Genomic DNA, 22,149 nt, shown 5'->3' with positions numbered 1-22,149 from the left:
GCTGGATTTGGCCTTAATCCCCATCCCAAAGATAAGTAAAGCAAGATTCACCTTTCCTGACCGTAATACACCCCGTCATGCTCCCCATGACTCAGTTTCCCCACAAAGAGGGTGAAACCCAATTGCAGCAGCCCTCCCACCCCAAGCTGGGGTGATTTCCCTACATGGATGGATTTGAAGGAAAATTAATTGTAATGAATCTTATTAATGCTCAGTCACTAATGAGCAAATGGGGAGCTGGTGTGAGTGGGGCATAGCTGTTTCATGGGGGACATCATGGTTCCAGGTATGTTCAAGCCACCATGAGGACTTCAGCTCCCACCTCCAGCCCATCCCTGAGGCCAGGATCTTTGGCAACCCCAGTTGTTTTCCCGGTGCTGGGAAAACTGGGCAGGTGCCTGCATGCCAGCCGGCGGGGCTGAGTGCGCCCACGCTGGCTTCACCCCAGGCACAGCACCCAGCCCAGCACCCAGTGCCCTCCCCACGCTGCCCTCCTGCCTGCACACCCAACCTGCCCGCAGCGCGGCGGGGGGTGAGCGTGGGGCAAAGTCCAGCAAGAAAAAAGCCCCAAACCCAGCAAAATCAAGACCAGTGAAGCGGTCACACCAGGCTATTGTACCCGAGTGGCTAAAATTAGACTTTCCTGAAAACATGATTATTTATTAATGCCATGTTTCAGTGCAAAACCATACCCTGTATTTTTAGGCTTGACCTTTTCTCCTTCTATTCTGGGGTTGTTTAATTACCGGAGTATTTTTTCACGCCACTTACCCGAAGCTGGTTTTTCTTAACAACGGTCTTTAACAGGAGGCTGAATCCTGGCCAGAAACGCCAGCCCTGCAGCCCCATGAGCAGCGGCACCAGCCCAGAGAAGAACGTGTATTTGTGTTTTTGCACTAGAGAGATTTGCCTGTTTCTCCCCAGCTTTGATGCTCAGGAGCATGGTGGGAAGGTTTCCACTGGCATTGCTTGGGATGGACAGACAGACAGATGGGAGGGTCCTGCTTGCTTCGGGATTTCCAGGGGAGGGGATTTCGCTTCCCAAATCCAGTTTTCCAGGCCCAGATTGCTGATGGAGTGTGCAGGATCCAGCCTGGCACTCACACATTGCCTCCTGCCACACGGGGCAGATCCATGACTCACAGGGCGGTTTGAAGCAGGCTTTAGTTAATGGTTAAATTAATTGACTGAGTACTCGGTGCCTGGGAGGCTGGGGGGGTCCATGCAGGGTGGAAGGTGGGGGTATGGGGTGGTAATGGAGAGACTGGCCATTTCCACCCCAAAACCTGGTCAAGATGGTCACCTGCACCTGGGGATGGAGACTGTAGGGTGGGACCTGGGGCAGGCGTCACCTGGGATGGGTGCTGGGGGATCATCTAGGTCAGGACCTGGGGGATCCCCTGGGATAAGACCTGGGGTATCAGCTAAGAGGAGACCTGGAGGGGGGTCATCTGGCATGCAATATGGGGGACCATCTAGGATGGGGATTGGGGGATTATCTCAGATGAGTCCTGGGAGATTCCTTGGAATAAGACCTGGGGGATTATCTAAAACAGAACCTGGGATGTAGTCACCTGGGATGACACACCGGGGATCACTTAGGATGGGGCTTGGAGCATCCTTCGAGTAATTGGACCTGGGGGATCACCGAGGATGGAATCTGGGAGGTCATCTAAGATGGGACCTGAGGCGTGGCCACATGGGGTAGCAGAGAGATCACTTAGAATGGACAATGGGGATCACCTGGAGAGGGACATCAGGTTTCATCTAGGCTGGGACATGGGGATCAAGTAGAATAGAACACGGAGGATCCTGCCAGATGGGGTGTTGGGGTATCTCTTGGGATGGGACTTGTGGGGATCTCTTGGATCCAGACTGTAGCAGCTAATCCCACCTCCACTGCTGGCAAACAGTCTTCTACCACCTTTCCGTATGTGGCACCTCCAGCCTTTCCAACCAAAAAGCCAAGGGCTCCAGCACCACTCAAAGGCAGGGGCCCAGCCATACCCCTGCATTGCTCCCCTTTCGCTGCTCACAGTTCTGCTTCACCTGGGCACAGGCTTTCTCTAAACTGATGCTTTTTAGGAGAAAAGCAGCTCATGAACCCCCCAGCATCACACACCATGGGGGACTGGAGATGCTTCTGCTACACTGCTGCTGAATCAGTCACAACTTTTCCCCATTCCCTTTTATTTTAGCAAAACAAGACATTTTAATAACATTTCAACAACCGAGCTTTAAAAACACATTAATTAAACATTGGGGAAACAATGCTGAGACCCCCCAAGAAGGACCAAGGAGCTTTTCTGAGCCCTCCCAAAGGACACTGAAAAGAAGGGCAGGGTTTTTTCCCCATTTCCCCCACTTTTATCCCCATCCTGCAGCTCCCTGCCTGCCCCCCCCTCCCCCCACACCCCAAGGACCGTGGTTCCCTGCCTCCTCCCAGCAATAACTGTGCCCTTAAGCAAACATGACGTGTTGCCTGGGAAATGTTCCTGCCTGTGGGAAGAGGAGGCCCCTCAACACCCGGCTGCCATAAAAAAAATGGGGAATAAAGGATTTCTGAAGTGGGGTTGATCCCGGTTGGTGGGCCGAGGGGCTAGGGGATGCTGCAGAGGAGAGCTTGGTTGGGCTGCAGCAAGCCAGGTTCTGTACAGGGGAATAAATAACTAAACAAAGGCCAAAAACTGCTTTGCAAATATGCCTTTCTGTTATTTAGATTGGTGGAAAACTGTTGCATTTCTCAGGGGTGTTTTTTAATCTATTTTAAAGTGCTTTTTTCTCACTGATTTTCCAATTTCAGGTTATTTGTGAAAGGAGAAATTACTGTCTGTGGGAGAAATTAAAACAAAACAACGCAAATTGCCCCATGACCGCCAGGCATTGGGCATGGGACGTTATGGGCAATGGTGCCTGGGGATGTCCATGATGATTCTGAATGGAGCAGTTTGGTGCCAGATCCAGTGCTGAGCCCAAGGTTGCACCAGATGGTGCATTGTTTTGGGGCAAAGTGCCTGATTTTGGGGACTGGAGCAGTTGGGTTTATCCCCCCCTTTTTTTTTGGGGGGGGGGGGGGCGGCATTAGCCCCTCTGTCTCACTCTGGGTACCACCATGATGCAGATGCCCAACAGCATGCAAGGCATGGAGCTGCTTTGCATGACATAAGTTTCCTTGGACTCAGCTCACAGACTGGCCAAAATGGCATCAGCCTCCTGGCTGCACCTTCCAGGGCATCCAGTGAGGGGGCTTGGGGGGCTGCATTAGTGAAATGCATGTGGGAATTAGTGAAATAAAAGTGGGGAGAGGCTCTGGCCCCATAATTCTGCACTGAATCCCATGGGATCTGCACCAAATCTGCAAGTAGGACAAGGAGAGGGGACAAGTGGTACCAGGAGAGCAACAGGATCAGGAGAGGGAAACAAATCAGACCAGGAGCTGAGGACAAGAAGAACCAGAAAAGGGGGAAAATGCAACCAAAAGACAGAACAAACAGGACCAGGAGATGGGGACAAGTGTGACCAGGAGAAAGAAAGTGGGATGTGGAGACAAGGGCAAGTGGAACCAAGAGAAGGAAACAAGTTGGACCAGGAGAAGGGACTGGTGGGACCAGGAGACAAGTGGGACAAGAAGAGGGGACCAGAACCACCAGAAGATGGGGACAAGTATGACCAGGACAGGGGACCCCATGGTATGCCAGGTATTTGTTGGGGCATGAGGTGAGCGAAGATGCCCTGTGCCCCACTGCAAGGAGGGGGAGACCTCCCCAGCCCCTCCATCTCCTTCCCCCAGCATTCCAAGGCTCAACGTAAAGCCCCAAGACTTTTGTGAAGATGCTCAGGACTCCTCACAAGGACGCAGGGAGTCCCCAGCTGCCACTGCATTTCACAAAGCTCCTCTCCTCCCTTCCACTGCTGAGGAGTTTCCCAAGTTCAAGTTACCAAAATAAGCCCCTGGTCTCAGCCTGGGAGTGTTTTGAGTGTGAAATGCAACCAGCGCCAGCCCCTGGGCACTCGACGATGGCTGGGTTTCCAGCATTGCAGAGTGGGCAGATGTGGCTCCATCCCAGCCAGCTGGCAGGGGATTAAATCAGACAAGGTCTTTGCAGGCGCCAGGAGGGTTTCCTGGATGTCTGAAGGGACCCTGAGTCCCCCAGGAATCCAGTGAGGACCTGCAGCAGCCATAGGGTGGCCAAAGTGGTGACCATCAACCTTCAAGGGATGTAGTCTACCACTGGCACCATGGGATTTGGCTCTCTCTACCCAAAAAGTCATGCAGCCCTGCAAGGGTTAACTGCAGTGGCTGTGATCAGAGCTGCTTCATTTTCCATCCCTGCAGCACAGGAGCCCTGTTTTAATGGGAAATTAATAGCGCCATGACCTCAGCCACCACGCACGCGGCCCCGCTGGCCAGCGTGCCGGCAGCCCCACGTAATCACAACCCACCGTATCCCAGCTGGAGATTTTGGGGCCTTCTGCTTCTTTTCTACCGCCAGGATAGGCAGAAGGATGGTTCTGTAGCTCTATAAATCACCCCCAGCAATGAACAAACAGTTAAAAAAACACATCCCCAGTCTTCACAGCTTTAGAGCTCAGCACCTTCCCCTCTTTATAGCTTAAAAAAGAACACCTTCATTTCCCACTTTGGTCCATACTAGCCCCAAATCAGCCCTCACAAGAAGCGATTAAGAAAAAAAAAAAGAGCCCAGGCAAAGCTGAAAGGAAGAAACAACAGCTGTGCAGCACCTCCATCTCAATTTCTTGCCCTATTTTCATCCCATCCAGGGAGGCACAACCTGCCCTGTGCCCCTCCTTTCCCCCAGCTGAGCTGGGTTTGCAGGTCTTTCCCTCAATTACTGTTTTTCTCCTTAAAAACGCACACACCCCTGAGCCAAAATCAGAGGGTTTTTTTTTTTTTTTACTGACAGATCTGGGGAATACGAAAAAGCTTTTTGTGATGAGGAGAACTGAAGCCTGGAGGTAGGAACTGAGTCAGCTGGAGGCGATTTGTTGTTCATTTATCACTATCCATTTTTACTCAGGAAAAGGGTGGGGGGAACCCAACAAATACAGGTGGAATGGGGCCCAAGTTTGCAGATTTAAGAGCTTTGCAGGAATAAAAGAGCATCTTGGCTCTTGATCATCTTGGCGACCCACGATGCCTTTGCCGTCTGCCCACGGAAAACCGCCCGGGCTTGTTTCAGGGAGCAGATTTTTCAAAATTTTTCCAGGATTTGTCTTTCTCCTGCAAAAATGTGGCTGGTGTAGACCCAGCTGGTTAAGCATTTCCCACCTGCAGGGAGGTTTCGCGGCTCCTGCTGGGGCGAGCAGCGCCGCCAAGCGGTGCTGTGCAGGGAAGCACTCCCCGCAACCCAGCGGCAACAAAACCTGCAGATTTACAAGCTTTTCGCACTTGTATCGCAAATCGGTGCCAATTCCGCCCAAAACACCTCCCCAGAACACACAAGTACCTTTTCCCCACCTCAACCAGCTGCTCCAACCCACAAGAAGGACTCAGTAAGCAGGCTGGCTGGAGATCATCTCTTAGGGAAGAGAGGGACTGTCCCTTTCTATCCAAACACCTCCAAATTTCTTTGGGATTTTGTTTCCAGCCTCCATTTTCTTCCAGGATTCAGGATTTCCCCCAGCCCATTTTCAAGCTGCCCAGGGTGAAGAGCTATCCCTCAGTCCCAGCCCCTCTTCCCAGGTTTCAGCAACATGTGGGAAGCATTCCTGGGAAACAAGGACTAAAACTTCTTGGGGGCATGGCGGGGCTTGTTTTTCATTGTTTCAGTGTCCTCTCAAAATCTCAGACAGCATGCCCCTAAAAGCCTGTGATCACTAGAAAAACAAGCCTTCTTTACAGAATCACAGAATGGTTTGGGTTGGAAGGGACCTTAAAGACCATCTAGTTCCAACTCCCCTGCCAGGAGCAGGGACACCTTCCACCAGCCCAGGTTGCTCCCAGCCCCGTCCAGCCTGGCCTTGAGCACCCCCAGGGATGGGGCAGCCACAGCTTCTCCGGGCAACCTGTGCCAGTACCTCGCCACCCTCACAGTAAAGAATTTCTTCCTAATATCTAAATTTACCCTCTCTTAGCTTAATGCCATTCCTCCTCGTCTTATTGCTACAGGCCCTACTGGAAAGTCTGTCCCCATCTTTCTTACAGGCCCCCTTTAGGTACTGGAAGGTGCTATAAGGTCTCTCTGGAGCCTTCTCTGCTCCAGGCTGAACAGCCCCAGCTCTCTCTGCCTGTTGTCCTAGGAGAGGTGCTCCAGCCCTCTGACCATCTTTGTGGCCTCCTCTGGACTCACTCCAACAGGTCCGTGTCCTTCTTATGCTGGGGGCCCCAGAGCAGACACAGCTCTGCAGGTGGGGTCTCATGAGAACAGAGTAGATGGGGAGAATCCCCTCCCTGGACCTGCTGGCCACGCTGCGTTTGGTGCAGCCCAGGATACAATTGGCTTGCTGGGATGCAAACACACATTACTGGGTCATGTCCAATGTGTCACCCACCAGTATCCCCAAATTTCTCTTCACAAAGCTGCTCTCAGTCATCTCTGTTGATACTAGCGACTGGCCCAGTGCAGGACCTTGCACTTGACCTTGTTGGATTTCATGAGGTTCACATGGGTCCCCTCTTTAAGCCTGCCAAGGTCCCTCTGGACAGCATCCCTTCCCTCCAGCAAATCAACTTTACCCTCAGCCTGGTGTCATCTGCAGAGTCAATCCCACTATGCCATTGATGAAGATATTAGAGTACTGGTCCCCATACAGAGCCATGAGGGACACATCTTGTTACTAGTTGCCACTTGGACACTGAGCCATTGTCTGTAACTCTCTGGACGTGGCCACACAGCCAGCACAGACTTGGGCTGGTTTGTCCTCCAGAGGGTAAGTTCAGCTGGTTGCACAGGTCCATAAAGCCAGGGCTGACACGCTGCCTGCCCACAGCCTCGCTGCAATTAAGGCTGAGGCTGACAAAGCAAGTGGAGCTGGCAGGGCTCCCGCACAGACCCCACACCCCAACCGCAACCGTCTACAAGAAGAAACACAGTCAGGCACAGATGAAACCTTCCAGAGCGAGTTTTAATCACGAATAGCACTCCAGCGTGTTCACACCTGCCCAAATCTTACCTCCACAGCATGCCAGGAACCATTACAAATCAGACAATCAGGTATAAATACAAATAGCATCTTCATAACATGCTATACTCTTTCCAAACAGAGGTCATTGCTTCCTGAGCCTGGTGTCTCAGTACCTAAACCCAGAGAAGAATCGGAGTATCACAGTTACAGGGCACCCACCAAAGAACAAGCTGCATCTATGCTGCTGGGTGGAAAAGTTGTTGGTTTGGGTTTTTTGGCAGGACGCATGAGGTTTTTGTTCAAAGTAACATGCAGGCAGGAGAGTCTCGGGTTAACTAACAGCACAGGCGAACCTAAAGGTGCCACATAGAAGTAGTCAAGATTTCCAAAGGTCCTAAGAAATCAGTGGGGTTTTTTTTCCTCCCTTACGCTTTGCTACCTTGCTATGGGTTTAGATGCTGGCTTTAAGTTTGAAAATAACAGCCTTGGCCTTAAAACCCCTGATTTCAAAACAACTACTGCTCCGGCCATCCCCAAGCCAGGGAACAGGATGTTCACCAGCCTCTGAGCTGCCCAAGGCTGGACCTCAAGCAAGCGCCAGACAGCAGAGACTGCCCTTTTACACTGAGTTTACTGCAGAGTTTACACTGACTCCCGCTGAAGTGCACAGGACAGGCACCATCTTCTTGCAAGTGCCTGCAGGATCACTTGTTCCCCTGAAGAAAGGAGGGAAGTGATGAACAGGGTGTTGAAAGCTCAGGTAAATACTCAAGGTCTTCAGCATTTGGGTTTGTTGGTTTTGTTTGTTTTTTTTTAAATCAAGAGGTAGAACAGATACTTCATGCTCATGCTTGCTTTAACCATGATGCAACCACTGCATTACTCATCTTCAGGTGCCGCCTTCCAGAGGACACTGAGGTCTTTTCTTGTTGCTGCTAAGATTAGGGCAGCTCTTGGGGTTTGCCCTCTTGTACAAAGATATTTTGTACAAGATATTAAAAAATAAAACCACCAACCCTGTTTGTGTTTGTTGCCTTCCCTTCTCTGCTGTTTCTTTATGCCAAGACTTGGGGAGCTGCACCAATGGCACAAATCTTTCCTTCATGCATAGAGGGGAAGGGTGGCTCCTCTCCACATCGTCCGGGGAAAGCAATGGCTGCTGGCATTACAAGGAGTTCAGCGCTGTGAGGCTTTCTTCCAATCATCAGCTTCAGCCACACCTTGTTTTTTCTAGACAAACTTCACATAGTTGGGGAAAAGCTGCTATGATCAAGCTCCCTGCTCACGAGCTGACCTTAAGAAGCCTGGCCAGCAGCAACCACCAGCGAGCAACCCGGGAGCAAGCCTGACTGTCCGTAAGATGATTTTCCTGGATGAAAGCAAAGTCCTGTTCTCATTTGGGCTTCCCTGAAGCAGCAGCATTACTTCAGACTGCTCCCTGTGCTTCTTGGACCCATAGCAAAGCTGGCAGAGAAACCCACAGGACAGGGGAGGTGGCCCAAAATGCTCAACTGGGTTTGCAGTTTGGGGAGCCCAGGAAAGGGGATGGATGAAAGCAGGACTAACCTGGTGGGTTTGGGTTTGTTTGCATTGGATTTATGCCCTAATTTGACATTAGGATTAAAGGGTGAAGGAAGTCAAATAATAGCCAGAACATAAAAATAAAGCAGTGGGTGTAATCCAAGCAGAGTCAGTCAAGGAGTTTCACTTAATAATACCTCTGATTCAGAGAGCCTCCTTCATTCCCAGCAATCCCCAAACTCTTTAAAAACCCACAGGTCCTTCAGCTACCACTGAAACAGCAAAAGCACCCAGTCCCTATAATCTAAGAGTGAATTGGGTGCTTGGGATCTCCAAGTTTTTTAACCCATAACTGAGAGAAGGCAACCTTATGTGGCCAGAGGGTGTATCACCCAGGTGAGATGCATAAACTTCCAGAAGATAAGGTCCTTGAGACCTTCTTTCTCATACACATAAGAAACAAACCACAATCACTGCAAAAATAACCGGAGGAGGGTAATACTGGAGGCAGCCACAACAGCCTTTCCCAACCCGTACCTACAACATGATGGTGCAATGAGAGATGGGTATGGCTTAATGGGATACAGAAAAGCATGTCCACAGCCTCTGGGATGTCTTGCAGGTGATCCTGAACCATCCATTTCTGTGGTTCATGTCAAGCAGGGCAGCGCAGTGCGACAGGTTAGCAGAAGCAGAGTGTTGGGGATGGCTCTTTGACAACCTGCCATGGCCTCTTGTGTTAGTAAGTGGAGCTACTCTCAGCAATTCATGGGCCAGGAGAGACCCTAATCCAAATCTGACCCTCAGTGTAGCCCTCACCCCCCCTGTTAGGGCAATGTTATCCAAAGCTTCTAATTCTAATCTTAATTTGAGATGGCTGCAGTGATTCCCAGCTCTCCAGACTATACTTGCAGTAAGGATGATGATGCTACTCATGCAGTAACAGCTAACTGCCACAAAAATTGCAGTCTGAGATATTAAGGTAAGCAAAACATCACATCAGTTTAATTTGGCATCTACTTCGCCTTTACTCTGAGCTGTAAAACACAACGGCTCAGAAGATGCTACACAACCAGCTGAGAAATCCCTGCAGGATTAAAAGAACTGAGGGCTAGACAGGGTGGATAAAAGATCAAAAAGAATATAAACCTCAGTTTTCACTTGCAGTTTAGAAACTCAGAGATGCACAAGTAAACACCTGTTGGGTCACCAACAGCCATGGCATGATCGGGCCACCTGCCTTAGAACCACAGCACACCAGGAAACAACTTGGGTGTTGTTTTCTAGTTTGTTGGCTCTCAAAGGACTTTCCTGGAACACCTCTCCCTCCAGACATGGCTGTAACAAGTGGATGTCTTAAGAAAACTGCTACTCAATGAGTCTGGCTATTGCCACCAAATAAGAGGTGCTTAGCTCTCTCAGTAAGCCCCTCCTGGATGCTGCATTGATCAGCAGGACCTCTAAAAAGACATTAAAAAATAAAAACAACAAAACTTTCAGACCTACCAGAAAGGTGATTTAAAAGAGAGGGAAAAAATAAAGATGACATAAATAGGAACTTGTAATTTTATTCTCGGTTGTTCAAGGAATCTTTAGCTTTTACATTGGAAACTTGGACTTACCCGCTTCATTATTTCGTCAGCTTAGGCAATGTTAAAAAAAGCAACCTAACAAGGGATTTGAGTTGGAACCAATAGGGAAGGTTTTCACCCCAGATTACCAAAAGGTACACTTTCCTAATACATGTTTGTCTGTAAGGACATGCATGTTGGGCAGAAGAAGCTTTTCTTGAAAACAAAACCTTTATCCTATCAATCTGGCAATAAACACTTCTAGGGCTTCCCTGAGCTTCTCAGCAACTTCACATTTCTGATACATTAAAGACAAAAAACAGAATTATAAACAGACAATTACGCAAAGAGCAGGATCTCAAACTTTTTTCTGTCCAGCTCTATATGACACGGCACAGCAAAATAAAACCACCAAAGGGGTGCAGAGGGAATGAACCTAACGGAAAATTAAAAAACAAAGTGATTTGCTGGTCACCATTAAAGTGCATTCAGTTCCACCTCAGCTCATCAACCCTGTGCTTATGCGATTTTCCCCTGTCCCTCCCAAGGCTGAGCCCCATCGTGCTGGCCAGGGGAGCGAGAGATCTTGAAAGAGATTGCTTACTTTTAATCATTAATTCACAGCATGAAGAATGTTGAGAGCCCTGAGTTAGCTTGATGCCACATTAGACAGCGGATTTCGGGACATCTGCTGTCATTCAGAGGAGAAATTTATTCTCATCACAGTGCTAAAACTTGCCACGGGGGCACTGGGGAGCTCCATCCCCTTAGTACCATGTATCCTGTAGGTTACTGCCTTCAGACAACATGTAACATCTCATCTGGAGGGCAGACGACAATTTTGGCTCTGCTCATACAAGATTCAAATCACAGACGGACAAAGCTGCAGTCACGCCAGCTGAAGCCGAAGGATTCAAGCACAACACTCAGCAGCACACGGCTCAGGGCTGCCTCCTGCTGCCAACCTCTGAAGAGGCTCCAGCACTGAGAGACAAACTCGGAGGGGGGGAAAATAAAAATAAAAATCTCAAAACCTAAGTCAGAACCCAGCCCTCCTATTGCCTTTCACGTGTGGGTATACACCACAGGGATCTGCTGCACCGCTACACAAGGAACATGCTCTCACCGTACTTCAGGCACCATCGGGCAGCAGCTCTGCCACTTATTGCACAGAAAACCAACAGAGCGACCACAGTGGTTCAGAGCGAGTGGAAAAATATTGTTTGGGACCAGCCATCTGGAGGGAAGCATCCCTGGATGTGCAGAGAGACCTGCTTCCTGCTTGGGCTTGAAAATTAGACACGGTGATACCCTAGAGGAACACTACAGTAAGGACTGGCTCACCGTCAGCAAGGAAGGAGCATGGGCAAAGTCACCCCTGATCTGGCAGCAGTTTGTCCTCACCGCTGGCATTGAGCCAAAGCCCACTGATGTTCACGGAAAGTCAGTAACCGGCTGCAGTACCTCTAATTAGTCCTGAGCTTGCTGGAGACTTAATTTGCCTCCAGCTAGAGCACACACGTCTCTCAGACCTTGTCCCTTGGCATTAGGCAGTCGTCACCTGAGTTATTAACACTGAGGTGGGATCCAGCGCTCCCACTGCAGAAACACACACGTCTGTATCCGAGGGTATCACCTCCAAATCCCTTTGCAGTCAGCGGAGAGAGGCGCTCCCAAGGCATACTGTATCATCCCAGCACAGGCATCTAAAAGGGGACAGATGAATCATGCTCCAGAAGTATCTATTTCTCTTCACTGACTGCAAAGGGAGCCTGGCTAGATTATACGGAGATGCCTTAGGCTAGAGACATGTAAAATTAGGCAAGACTAATCCCACTCAAAGAGCGAGCACTATGGCCTCAAACACAGTGACAGTCTAACAGATCCAGCTTCAAGCCAGTGCTACACATCGTCTGAGCCTGTTTTTGCCCACGGACAAGAGGAAGTGCTGCCTCATAAATACTATTTACACCAGTTTGCTGAAATTAAAATTAGTTTCTTGGGGGGAGGTAGAAGAGAAAGAGACATCCTTCATACTGCGGGAGCTTAAGATATCGTCCTTCCCAGCCACCTTTTCCCCATCAGTTGTAGGACAGGTACTGGATTAGTCGCGGAGGAATATTTAGCTTGGCAATCTTCTCCAGTGCTCGCTGCCCAGCAGCCTTCCTCACTGTAACTCTGCAGAGCTGTGACAAACTCAGAGGCGTTTCTAAAATGAGAAAAGAGGATCCAAAGTTAGGGCTGCAGCTCAGCGGACTGCTGACCTTCCCAGAGAGCACAGACCTCCTGTCGACATCTGGCATCACCCCTGCCATGATCACAAGCCTGGCTCTGCTTCCAAGCGCTCAACCTCCCACAGCACCCAGGCCCAAGGAAGGCACTGCAGAGCCACAGGCGTGCTCCCTCAAGGCTCATCCCAATGCAAATCCCACCAGAAATAGCATGGCTGCAGCATGCTTCTCCCAGCTCCCTTCCCCACCTGCATCCTCCAAAGGCTAACGGTGCCCAGCATGTCACCTGCTCCGATCCACTGGGGCCATGCAAGACTTTCAGATCTCCCTTAGTAATGCTGTATTAAGTCTCAGCAACACTGCATACAAGAACAAAAACTACTTCTAACACTTCCCTACCACTCCGTTCCTCCATCCGAGAGATGGAGACTCAGCACTCCGCTGAAAGCTCGAATAAAACTCCCCCAGCCCCTTCCAGGCAGCCCCGTCTGCAGCCCACAGCCTCAGCGCCATGTGTTGATGCTAGTGCACGGACGCAGAGTTACAGTCTGGCACAACTGCCCTGGAAGGAGTCAGTCCTAAGAAGCTTCCATCCCTATACCCCCACAGCCTTGGCAATCACCAGCCTCCAAGGTCTGCATCTGTCCTGGACCTAGTCCTGAATGTAATGATACCAATTAAAAGAAAAATAATACTAAAGCTAGCACAATACTGTTACAACAGTCTGCGTTGAAAAGCAACTCGTGCAGTTCTGCTGGCTGGACTGAGGGGGCTGTAAACTCTGGCAAGATACAAGAAGTATTTATGGGCATGCAGGATTCAACCTCTTCAGCCAGCTCAGCTGCAGCCAGACCAGCACACTTCATGGCTCTCTAAAGAAAGAGAGCAATAAATAACCCAGAGGAGAGATTGCTACAGGGAAAGAAGTCAGAGGGAGAAGGGGCTATAAGGGGCTCCCCACCGAAAGGACTGCAAAGCCAGAAAATACTTGATTTTTCTGTAAAAAAGACATTTTTCTTTCTATAAGGAAGAATTTTTTTACTGTGAGGGTGGTGAGGCACTGGCACAGGTTGCCCAGAGAAGCTGTGGCTGCTCCATCCCTGGAAGTGTTCAAGACCAGATTGGACAGGGCTTGGAGCAACATGGTCTAGTGGAAGGTGTCCCTGTCCCTGGCAGGGGGGTTGGAACACGGTGATCTTTAAGGTCCCATCCAACCCAAACCATTCTGTGATTCTGTGACTTTTAGGATCATCTAATGCTATGGTGTTGAGCAACAGTCTGCAAAAGCTCAGAAAGGTCTGTAATTTACTCCTCTGAGCTCCACCAAGGGTAACCAAGATAAAGATTGATTTAAAGCCATTCTCAAACCTCAGTCAAATGTCTCCTCCAAAATTTGACAGCCAACACAGCTAAAGTTTAATGCTTTCCCTGCCCCAAATAAAATGAGTTTTCAGCTGGGTGATTTTCTTGACCTGACTTAATGCATCAAAGCATTAACGCTCATGCTGACACATGAGAGGGGCCTGAATTCAGTGAGGGCATGATTTGGACCATCTTTCCACTGTCATTCAACCACAATTAAGCAGAGTCAGTCTACGGTCAGCTGCTACACTTTGCCACCAAGAACTCTAAACCTTCACAGGAAGATGATCAGGGATCTACAAATCAAAGCTGACTGAGAATCACGATCTGGTGCAATGGAACTGGCAGTGACTGAATTCCTGGGGCAGGGGATCATATCTCACTTACTTTCATAGTACTCAAAGCACTTTGCTGTGGGACTGCTGCTCCAGGTGTAATCCGATGGCTTCTTTCCTCGGTTGTCCCTTGCGTAAATGTTTCCTCCAAATTCAATCAGCATCTCCACCAGATCTACATTTTTCACTTTTGCTGCATGGTGGAGGGCTGTCTCATGAAGTTTAGCAGCATTCACATTTGCCCCTGGGGACAGAGAGAAAACCAAACCTGTTCGTGAAAGCCTCACTTGACCCAAATGTAAGGAGTGGTTTGACTGGAGAAAAAAAATGCTGTTAAAACACACAGGACCAGCCAGAACAAGATCCAAACAGCACAAAGAGGAAACTAAACTACTGAACAAGTTATTGGTGCTGGCAACACATGAGTTTTCCTTTCTGGCTTTATGATTTCCTTGCAGAGAAATTATTTTAGTCCATGTTACCAGGTAAATAAGCTGCTGAGTGTGAAGTTCAGAATTGCTTCCTGAATCCGTGCTGTCCAAAGCCAGCAAAAAGCCATTCACAGTCATCCCAGCGGAGTATTCCCACAAACAGTGATGGCTTTGTTAAATATTTTAACAGAAATACTCCAGACTCATGATAAACTGCAGCTCACCATCAGACACTACTGCAGGATCAAGTTTTAGTTACAGATACTTTTACTAAGAAAGTTTGGGCTTTATAAGCTTACAGCAAAAGGTCCTTCTCATACCCCCACAACTGCTTCCATTTTACCAACTGACTTGTTAGCAGAGGTGAGACAAACCTCACTCAATTCAAACTATTGACTTCTAGGTATGTGTGGTCACACTGAACTCCCCTTACAGTTAAAGAGAAGAAACAGGCATTTCTGGGGAATCAATTGATGGGTGCCCAAGACAGGGAACCGGAGTGGCTGGAAACAAGCAAGCTTAGATGTGTAATTTTTAGACAAATGATGTTCAATGAAACAAATCCCCACCCCTGGGCCAAATCTCCTCCCAGTAAGCCCAAGCCACGACACGAAGTCCAACTCCAAATTCCCTCAAAGTTAGCAGCAAGAAAACTGGGATGTGAAACCTGGAGCACAGAACATTGACTTGAACATCCAGCAAACTCATCTGGGCATAACACCAACCAGATCTCCCTGAGGTATGAAGTGACTTCACCTCTGGTTTTCTGTACAACATCAAACCCTGACATCTCCCCCTAAAACCTACCCAAAACTGTATGACTGCGCTACCAAAGCTGAATGCATGCTCACCAGCTGATACCACTTTGGAGAAGAAGCTGATACTTTGCTCTAAGGGGTTGAAAAATTCTGAATTTTATGAAAATAAGGGCATGAGAATGTGACTGAGAACATCACAAATGGGATATTGACAGTCATATGCTGAAAAAATGCTTAAGCATTAAGCTTTGCTTAGGTAAAGGCAAAACATTTCACCTTTGTCATCTATATTATGCTGTGAGTGAATAAGCTCTTCAACAAGAATGCCACTGCAGAGCACCAAAGGAAATGCTGTGCACAGACACCACCATCTCCTGCCCACCCAGAAGCAAAACCTGTGCCTGCCATACCTGCCTTCAGCAGCAACTTTGCACAGTCCAGATGCTCCCTGGCACAGGCCACATGTAGGGGAGTCCCAAAATGGCAGTCGTGAGCCTCCAAGTTCGCGCCAACATCGATGAGGAGTTGCACGCACTCTGAGCTACCTTTAGAAAGGGAAGATCCAAGTCAAAACAAAGAATCCAGCTCAAATGGGAGCATACGGCAGGCTGGGACCAGCTTGACCCACAGACAGCCTGTTTAATATTTGGGGTGATGGCTGCAAAACAGAAGTGCTTGTGAGCCAACGCAATACACTGTAGGACAAAGACTGTGAGACCACAACACAAGAAATAAGAGTCACACCTGCATGGCACTGAGACTAACATGGCTCACTGGGAATCAGGTCAAACGAACCTGAATTCCAGGGTCTGCACAAAATTGCCCGTTGTTTGTAGAGACGGTTGTATTGCTGATCCTGCCCTGGGTGGATCAGATCACCCTCAAGACCACTCCAGCTTTAAGTCTTCCAATGCTAACAATATGACTTAACAGAAAGTGGGCAGTCATCATCATCGAGCCTCAGGAAAAAAGTTTAACAAGGAAAAGCTAAGCAAGAGCTCACAGCTACGTATTTTACGTCAGCACCTGTTTGTCAAAAATGCTGTCTCCCATAGCCTTCATAGTCAAAGGGAAACTGTCCAGGACAGGGAGGAGAGAGGAGGTATTACATCTTACAAAGAGGAAACTGAGGCACAAAATCATTAAGGGATTTGGTCACAATCATCTAATGGGGACATTGCCACTCTCACATCCAGGCTTTCCTGCTGTTGCAGCTGTGCATGCAGAAGTTCAGGGGAACAATTACATTTAAACACCCCTCTGCCACTCCTCCACCTCTGCTGCCGTCACAGCCACCCCTGATGCTTGCTCCTGCTCTGTAACCCAGATCCAAAAGTCCAGAAGAGGCTTGAGTAAAGGCCAGAGGTAACAGAGAGTGGCTGGCATGTGCCAGCTGGGACATTATTTTGGCCCCTGGGGTTTTCTCTTATCCCCTGGACAGACCCTGCAGCTGGAAAAGGGTGAGTGAGGGACAAGGAGCACTACAGCACCGCCCAACAGTCCCTGGCACTTTCTTCCCACCCAACAGCCTCCTCCAGCAGCTTTGAACAACCACCTGATTAAGATGGTCTCATGCCCTAATCAGAGCAATTTATTCCATCTCAACTTGGACTAGAGGGAAAGGGTGCAAACTCCCCTCTGCTCACAACAGCAAAGCTACTTGTTTGCCTGAAGGTTTTTCTAATAGAGCACCAAGAAGCTGTCGTTTTATCTGCCTAAGATCTTATCTTGAGTCTGTCATATGGGATAAAAGCACCCAACACAATGGACAGCTTTATTCACCAGATACCACAGCACTCTGCATTCAGAATTCAACCAGGGATGTGCCCACTGATGTATCTGCAAGCTGTAATGGTCTGATGAGCAACAACAGCTTACAGTCAACTTAAGACACTTGGCAGCTGCTTTTTTTTTCCATCCAAGCCGCAAATAGCCATGCAAAGAGCACACCAGCTTACCATTCATGCAGGCTTCATGGAGGGGAGATGCTGTGTAAAGGGGAGGATTCACCTTGGCACCGTGGGACAGCAGCACTTTCACACACTCTATGCTACCTGAGGCACAGGCATCGCAGAGCGGAGTGCTGCCATCGATATTCCTGGCATCCACCTTCAAGGCAGAAAAAAAGATGTTAGGTACCTGCAGGCTGCTGTGTGGCATTACCCTTTTGCCTATGTCCTCACTTCTTTTAACCCCAGAAATATTCTGAGCTAGGGAAAGAGTTGGTTGCTAACTGTCAGCAACATGGCTTGCACTGTTCCCATCACTCTCAGGGCATGGATGCACATTAATGACACAAATTTAGGCTGTTATTTCCATTCTTAGATTTTTCTGCCCCTCTCCTGGCAGCTGAGTAACATGTTAACTCCTCATCTGCTTTAGTGCAAAGCTCAGCTTCATCGGCGGACTGAGCCAAGCTGTCTGACTTTAAAAACGAGTAGATATGGTGCTTAGGGACATGGTTTAGCGGTGGACTTGGCAGTCCTGGGTTAACGGTTGGACTTGATGAACTTAATGGTCTTTTCCAATGTAAATGACTCTATGATTCAATGCGAAGGACTAGGGAGCAAACACGTGCTCCACTTCACCGGCTTTGTTCAGAGCACTGCTGTCTTCAGTGTGTGAGAAGTCACAAGCCCTTGAAGACAATTGTCACCAGCTATACCCAGAGATTCTGTTTGGCTGATTTTTGTTTCCGTTGTAAAAATTAAAGCAATAGAAGAAGAAATTAAAGAATAACTATAAATCTCCTCTGGAAGCTACATGACCCCTGCTATTCTTCTGACCCCTTGATTCATCCCAGTTACCTTTAGGTATCTGAGTCATCTGAACTAGATTTTTAGTCACCCTGGGTTCTGCCAAGTCAGTGAAGAGAGAGAGGGCGAGACAGAAATACTTTCAGGTAGATGTTTACGTCACATCAAGCTCCAACACCCTCTGAAGAGGCCTGCCATCCTCTGCTGACTGTCAAGAAAGCCCAGGGTGATGAAGAACCTAGAGCTAGACGGGGAGAATTCAGATCCCAGGAATAAAATCAAGATGAAGTTCCCAGCTGGATCAGACCCAGATACACACCTGGGCCCCTGCAGCCAGCAGAAGCTTGACACACTGTGTTTGCCCCCGCAGGCTCGCCTCATGCAACGGGGTGATAGAGTCATAGGTGACTGCATTCACACAGGCTCCACTCTCTATCAGCTGCTGCAGCTGTAGGATCTCTCCCCGCCTGGCTGCTTCATGAACTGGTGTTCGATCAGCCCAGAAGCCTAGAGAGGAAAGAATAAATAAATAAGTAAATAAATAAAACCATACATGTCGAGCAAATGGATCTCATGCTGGAGAAAAGCAGACAGGGAACGTGGGCCAGCAGCTAGAAGAGAGAGCTGGGAACAAGGAGCTTATTCTGCACCATGCCCTCACTCAGCGTGTGTTTTTTAATTGGGTGCTTAATGTTTGTAGGTTCCCGGTTGACCGTTGCCCTGTCAGGGACTGTTTGTATTGCTGGGCTCCCTTGCAGTTTCTGAAATGCTTTGCTGTAGTTGCTTGAAACTATATCCTAGCACAAACCCCAGCAGCGTTCGTTAGGTCCAGATTCATCCCAGCGAGCTCTTAACCATTTAGCGTTAAGGGCGCTGTCCCTTCTGGCTCCATCTGAAATCACTGGAAACAGGACATCTCCAGAGAGCAACTCAGCCCACCTAAAAAGTATCTTCCCCAAAAGTCAATGGAGCTTCAACAACTGAGTTTATAGCGTCGACACCTTCGCTGAGCATCTACAGCTGCACGGGGCAAGTCTGGGTTTTGCTTGCCAGCACTAACTGAGGATATCATCTCCTTTCAGGTATTTTGCTTTCAAGGTAGGAACAAGTACAGAACAGCCCTGTGCGTTTTCATGCAACTTTCAGCAAGATAAAGGCATCTTCTCCATAAAAATAAGTGCCTTGGTACCCTGCAAAAGCAGGGCTTATCGCAGCCATATGGTGCTGTTTGCATAAATATTAATACTAAAAACCACCGGCAAACCAGACCTTGCAGTTACAGTTCCTCCCCTTTACACATCTCCATAAGACCCCCATTTCAAGGCAAGCACTGACAGAGCAGAAGAAAAAGGGTGATTTGCCTTATTTCTAAAAAAAATAAACGCCTTGTCACATATTTCAGTTGGACTGACCATATCTCTCTCCATCCCTAAATGCAACATTTTCTTTACCAGCATAAAGCAGCAAATGCCAACACAAGCTAGTGTTATGAAAGATGGAGCAGACCTGAAGAATAACGCAACACTGAGGTGTATAGTGGACTGAAACCACTCCTTGAAAGGGAATCACGAGTACTGGCATTTTCCCAACGCAGTTATAAGCAGGCTTTTTTGTTTGCTTCTTAGATCCTCATCCCCTTGGCCAATATCCCTGGGCAGGATCTTTTTTCCCCTCTCTGGAGCTTCTCCTGGTTTATGTCAGGAGAAGCAAGATGTCTGAGAATGAGGATGGAGCACTCAAATTGCCAGTCACCGAACAGCATCACTTTGTCACCACCAGGACTGAGGAGAAGAAGAAGCTCCAGCAGCATTTCACTAAGTGCTTATTTATACAGCCCAAAAACCCAAACCTGCACACTGCAGGCTCCTCAAATTTCTTCTCTCCTACTGCACAATTCCCTATGTGGCAGGCTGACATGAGAAATAACACCAGCAGTCCCCATAGATAGGGCTCCCACCTGGAGCCGTACGTGGGGTTACGGGGCAGCTGGGGCCAGAGCTCCTACATCTGCGGCTCAGGACCTCTGGTTCAGCCCTGCCAGCTGCAGCACCAGGCAGGGGGGCACGGCCGGTCCCTGCTGCAGCTAGAGAGCATCCGTGCCAGGGGAACCAGCCGTGCAGCACCGCCTCACGCTCCCTACGGGCTCTCCTGCGGGTCCATCCACGGGGCAAGCTGCCGGGCTGGGCCCGCTGCTCCAGCCGGCCGGGCCCCGTTCCCAGGGACAGGATTTCTCAGCGCTGTGCGAGCAGCTCTGTCACCTCCAGCGCTGCGGAGGGATGGCGGAGACAGGGCTCGGGCCCGGCGAGGTGCTGCGTAGCTCCCACCCGCCATCTCCCTCCAAGGAGGGGGCCATGCCCTCTCGTCCTGCTCCCCAGCAGTGCCGCCGCGGCTCGCACAGCATTCCCCACACCCAGAAGCGGGGGCTCTGCCAGCAGCATCCTCCCCTTCCTCGGGTGAAGCCACCCGCTCCCCGACCCATCCTGCGCACCCCAAAACAAACACCCCTGCGCCACCCCCCCCCACCCCCCGAAACGCGGCGCTAACACCGGCCCCCGCCTCTCCCCGTTGCGGATCAACCCCACCGCGCCGCGCACACGGACCCCGCGGCCGCGCCCCACGCACTGATCTCGCCCCGCAGGGACCCGCCGTTGGCGGCGCTCTCCATGGCCCGGGCCGCCGGTCCGGCCGCCGCCGCTCCGCCTCCGGCCCCGGCACGGCACGGCACGGCACGGCACGGCACGGCACGGCACGGCCCCGCACGGCACGGCCCCGGCCGCGGCGGCCGCCGGGACTTGTAGTGCCCGGGCGGGGCGAGCACTGGGATGTGCGGGGAGGGGGTACTGGGGGCGGAGGGGCTCCTGAGGACACTGGGGTGTGCAGGGAGGGGGTCCCGGTGCGGGGATGCTGGGGGCACTGGTGTGTGCGGGGAGGGGGTCCTGGTGCGGGGGTACTGGGGGCACTGGTGTTTGCAAGGAGAGGGTACTGGAGGTAGAGAGGGTACTAGATGCACTGGTATGTGTAGGGAGGGGGTACTGGGGGCGCTGGGAGCACTGATGTGTGCAGGGAGGGGGTTCTGGGGGCATTGGGGGGGGACTGCTAGTACTGGTGTGGGGGGAAGGGGTAGTGGAGGTACTGTTGTGTGTAGGGAGGGGGGACTAGGGGCACTGGTATATGTGGGAAGGGGTACAAGGGGTACTGGGATGGAAGGGGGGCACTAGTGTGGAAGGAGGGGTGCTGGGGATACTGGTGTGGGTGGGGATTGGATACTGGGGGCACTGGTGTATGTGAGGAGGGAGTTCTGGGGGTACTGGTTTGTGTAGGGAGCAGGTACTGGGGACACTGCTCTATGGGGAGAATGGGTACTGGGAGCACTGATGTTTGGGGGGACTAGGGGCACTGGTATGTGAGGACGAGGTTACTGGTGTGTGGTGGGAGGCATGTATTGGGAGCCTTTGGTGTCTGCAGAGGTCGTACTGGGGGACTGGTGTGTGTGGGCTGGTGGCATGTGGGGAAGGGGTACTGGTATATGTGGAGGAATGGTATTTGGGGGAACTGGGGTGTGGGAAGGGGTACTGGGGTCACTGGTGTGTGTGTGTAGGGAGGGGCTAGTGGTGGCACTGGTGCAAAGAGACTGGGGTGCTGACAGGGGGAAGGAGAGGCAACAGAGACCCATAAGACCGGTGTAGAATACAAGAAGATGCTGGGCAGGTGATCTGGGGACACAGGGTGTTTTGGGGAGAGGTAGGGCTGCGGGGCTGGTGCTTGTGGAGAGCTGGGGAAGGGGCTCAGTGTGGAGGGGAAGGACACACGGCTGTGGGATGGGGTGCAGGAGCTGGATGAGAATGTGTTTTGGGGAGCTGCTGTGGCAAAGAGAGGTTTGGGGTGTGCTGGAGCAGACTGGAGAGAGCACTGGGGCCTGCAGAACTGGGACAATGTGAGTACCAAAAATATGCCAAAAATGAAGCGGGACTCTTTTCCCTGGATCCCAGATGGCAGCAGAGTCCACTTAGGTCCCAGGGCTGAGTGAGCTGCTCTTCCAGAGTCACCAGGACCACAGCGAGTTCCTTGGCAATTATGTCATTGATGATATTACTTCCT

The 22,149-nt window shown here is 50.3% G+C and overlaps 1 protein-coding gene across 1 annotated transcript; it reads right to left on the bottom strand.

Moving 5' to 3' along the window:
• Window positions 1–7,067: 7,067 nt before the first annotated feature.
• ASB13 (ankyrin repeat and SOCS box containing 13) lies at window positions 7,068–20,788 on the bottom strand. Its single transcript, XM_037389457.1, has 6 exons — window positions 20,674–20,788; window positions 18,371–18,558; window positions 17,254–17,404; window positions 15,706–15,840; window positions 14,159–14,350; window positions 7,068–12,387 (listed from the first exon to the last, which is right to left on the bottom strand). The coding sequence occupies exons 1-6, from the start codon at window positions 20,714–20,716 to the stop codon at window positions 12,260–12,262; spliced, it is 837 nt and encodes a 278-aa protein (XP_037245354.1). The 5' UTR covers window positions 20,717–20,788; the 3' UTR covers window positions 7,068–12,259.
• Window positions 20,789–22,149: the final 1,361 nt, after the last annotated feature.

This window comes from Falco rusticolus, chromosome 5 (genome assembly GCF_015220075.1).
Source record: "Falco rusticolus isolate bFalRus1 chromosome 5, bFalRus1.pri, whole genome shotgun sequence".
In the NCBI taxonomy this organism is placed as follows: Eukaryota; Metazoa; Chordata; class Aves; order Falconiformes; family Falconidae; genus Falco; species Falco rusticolus.
The sequence above is the reverse complement of the archived record's forward strand: the minus strand, read 5'-3'. Positions and strand labels throughout refer to the sequence as shown.

Coding starts and splice junctions, on each gene's coding strand:
- ASB13 (XM_037389457.1), bottom strand. CDS start 20,716: ATGGAGAGCGCCGCCAACGGCGGGTCCCTGCGGGGCGAGATCA. Junction 18,559..20,673: donor GTCCCTGCGGGGCGAGATCA/GTGCGTGGGGCG, acceptor TTTCCTCTCTAG/GCTTCTGGGCTGATCGAACA. Junction 14,351..15,705: donor AAAGTTGCTGCTGAAGGCAG/GTATGGCAGGCA, acceptor CTCTGTCCCCAG/GGGCAAATGTGAATGCTGCT.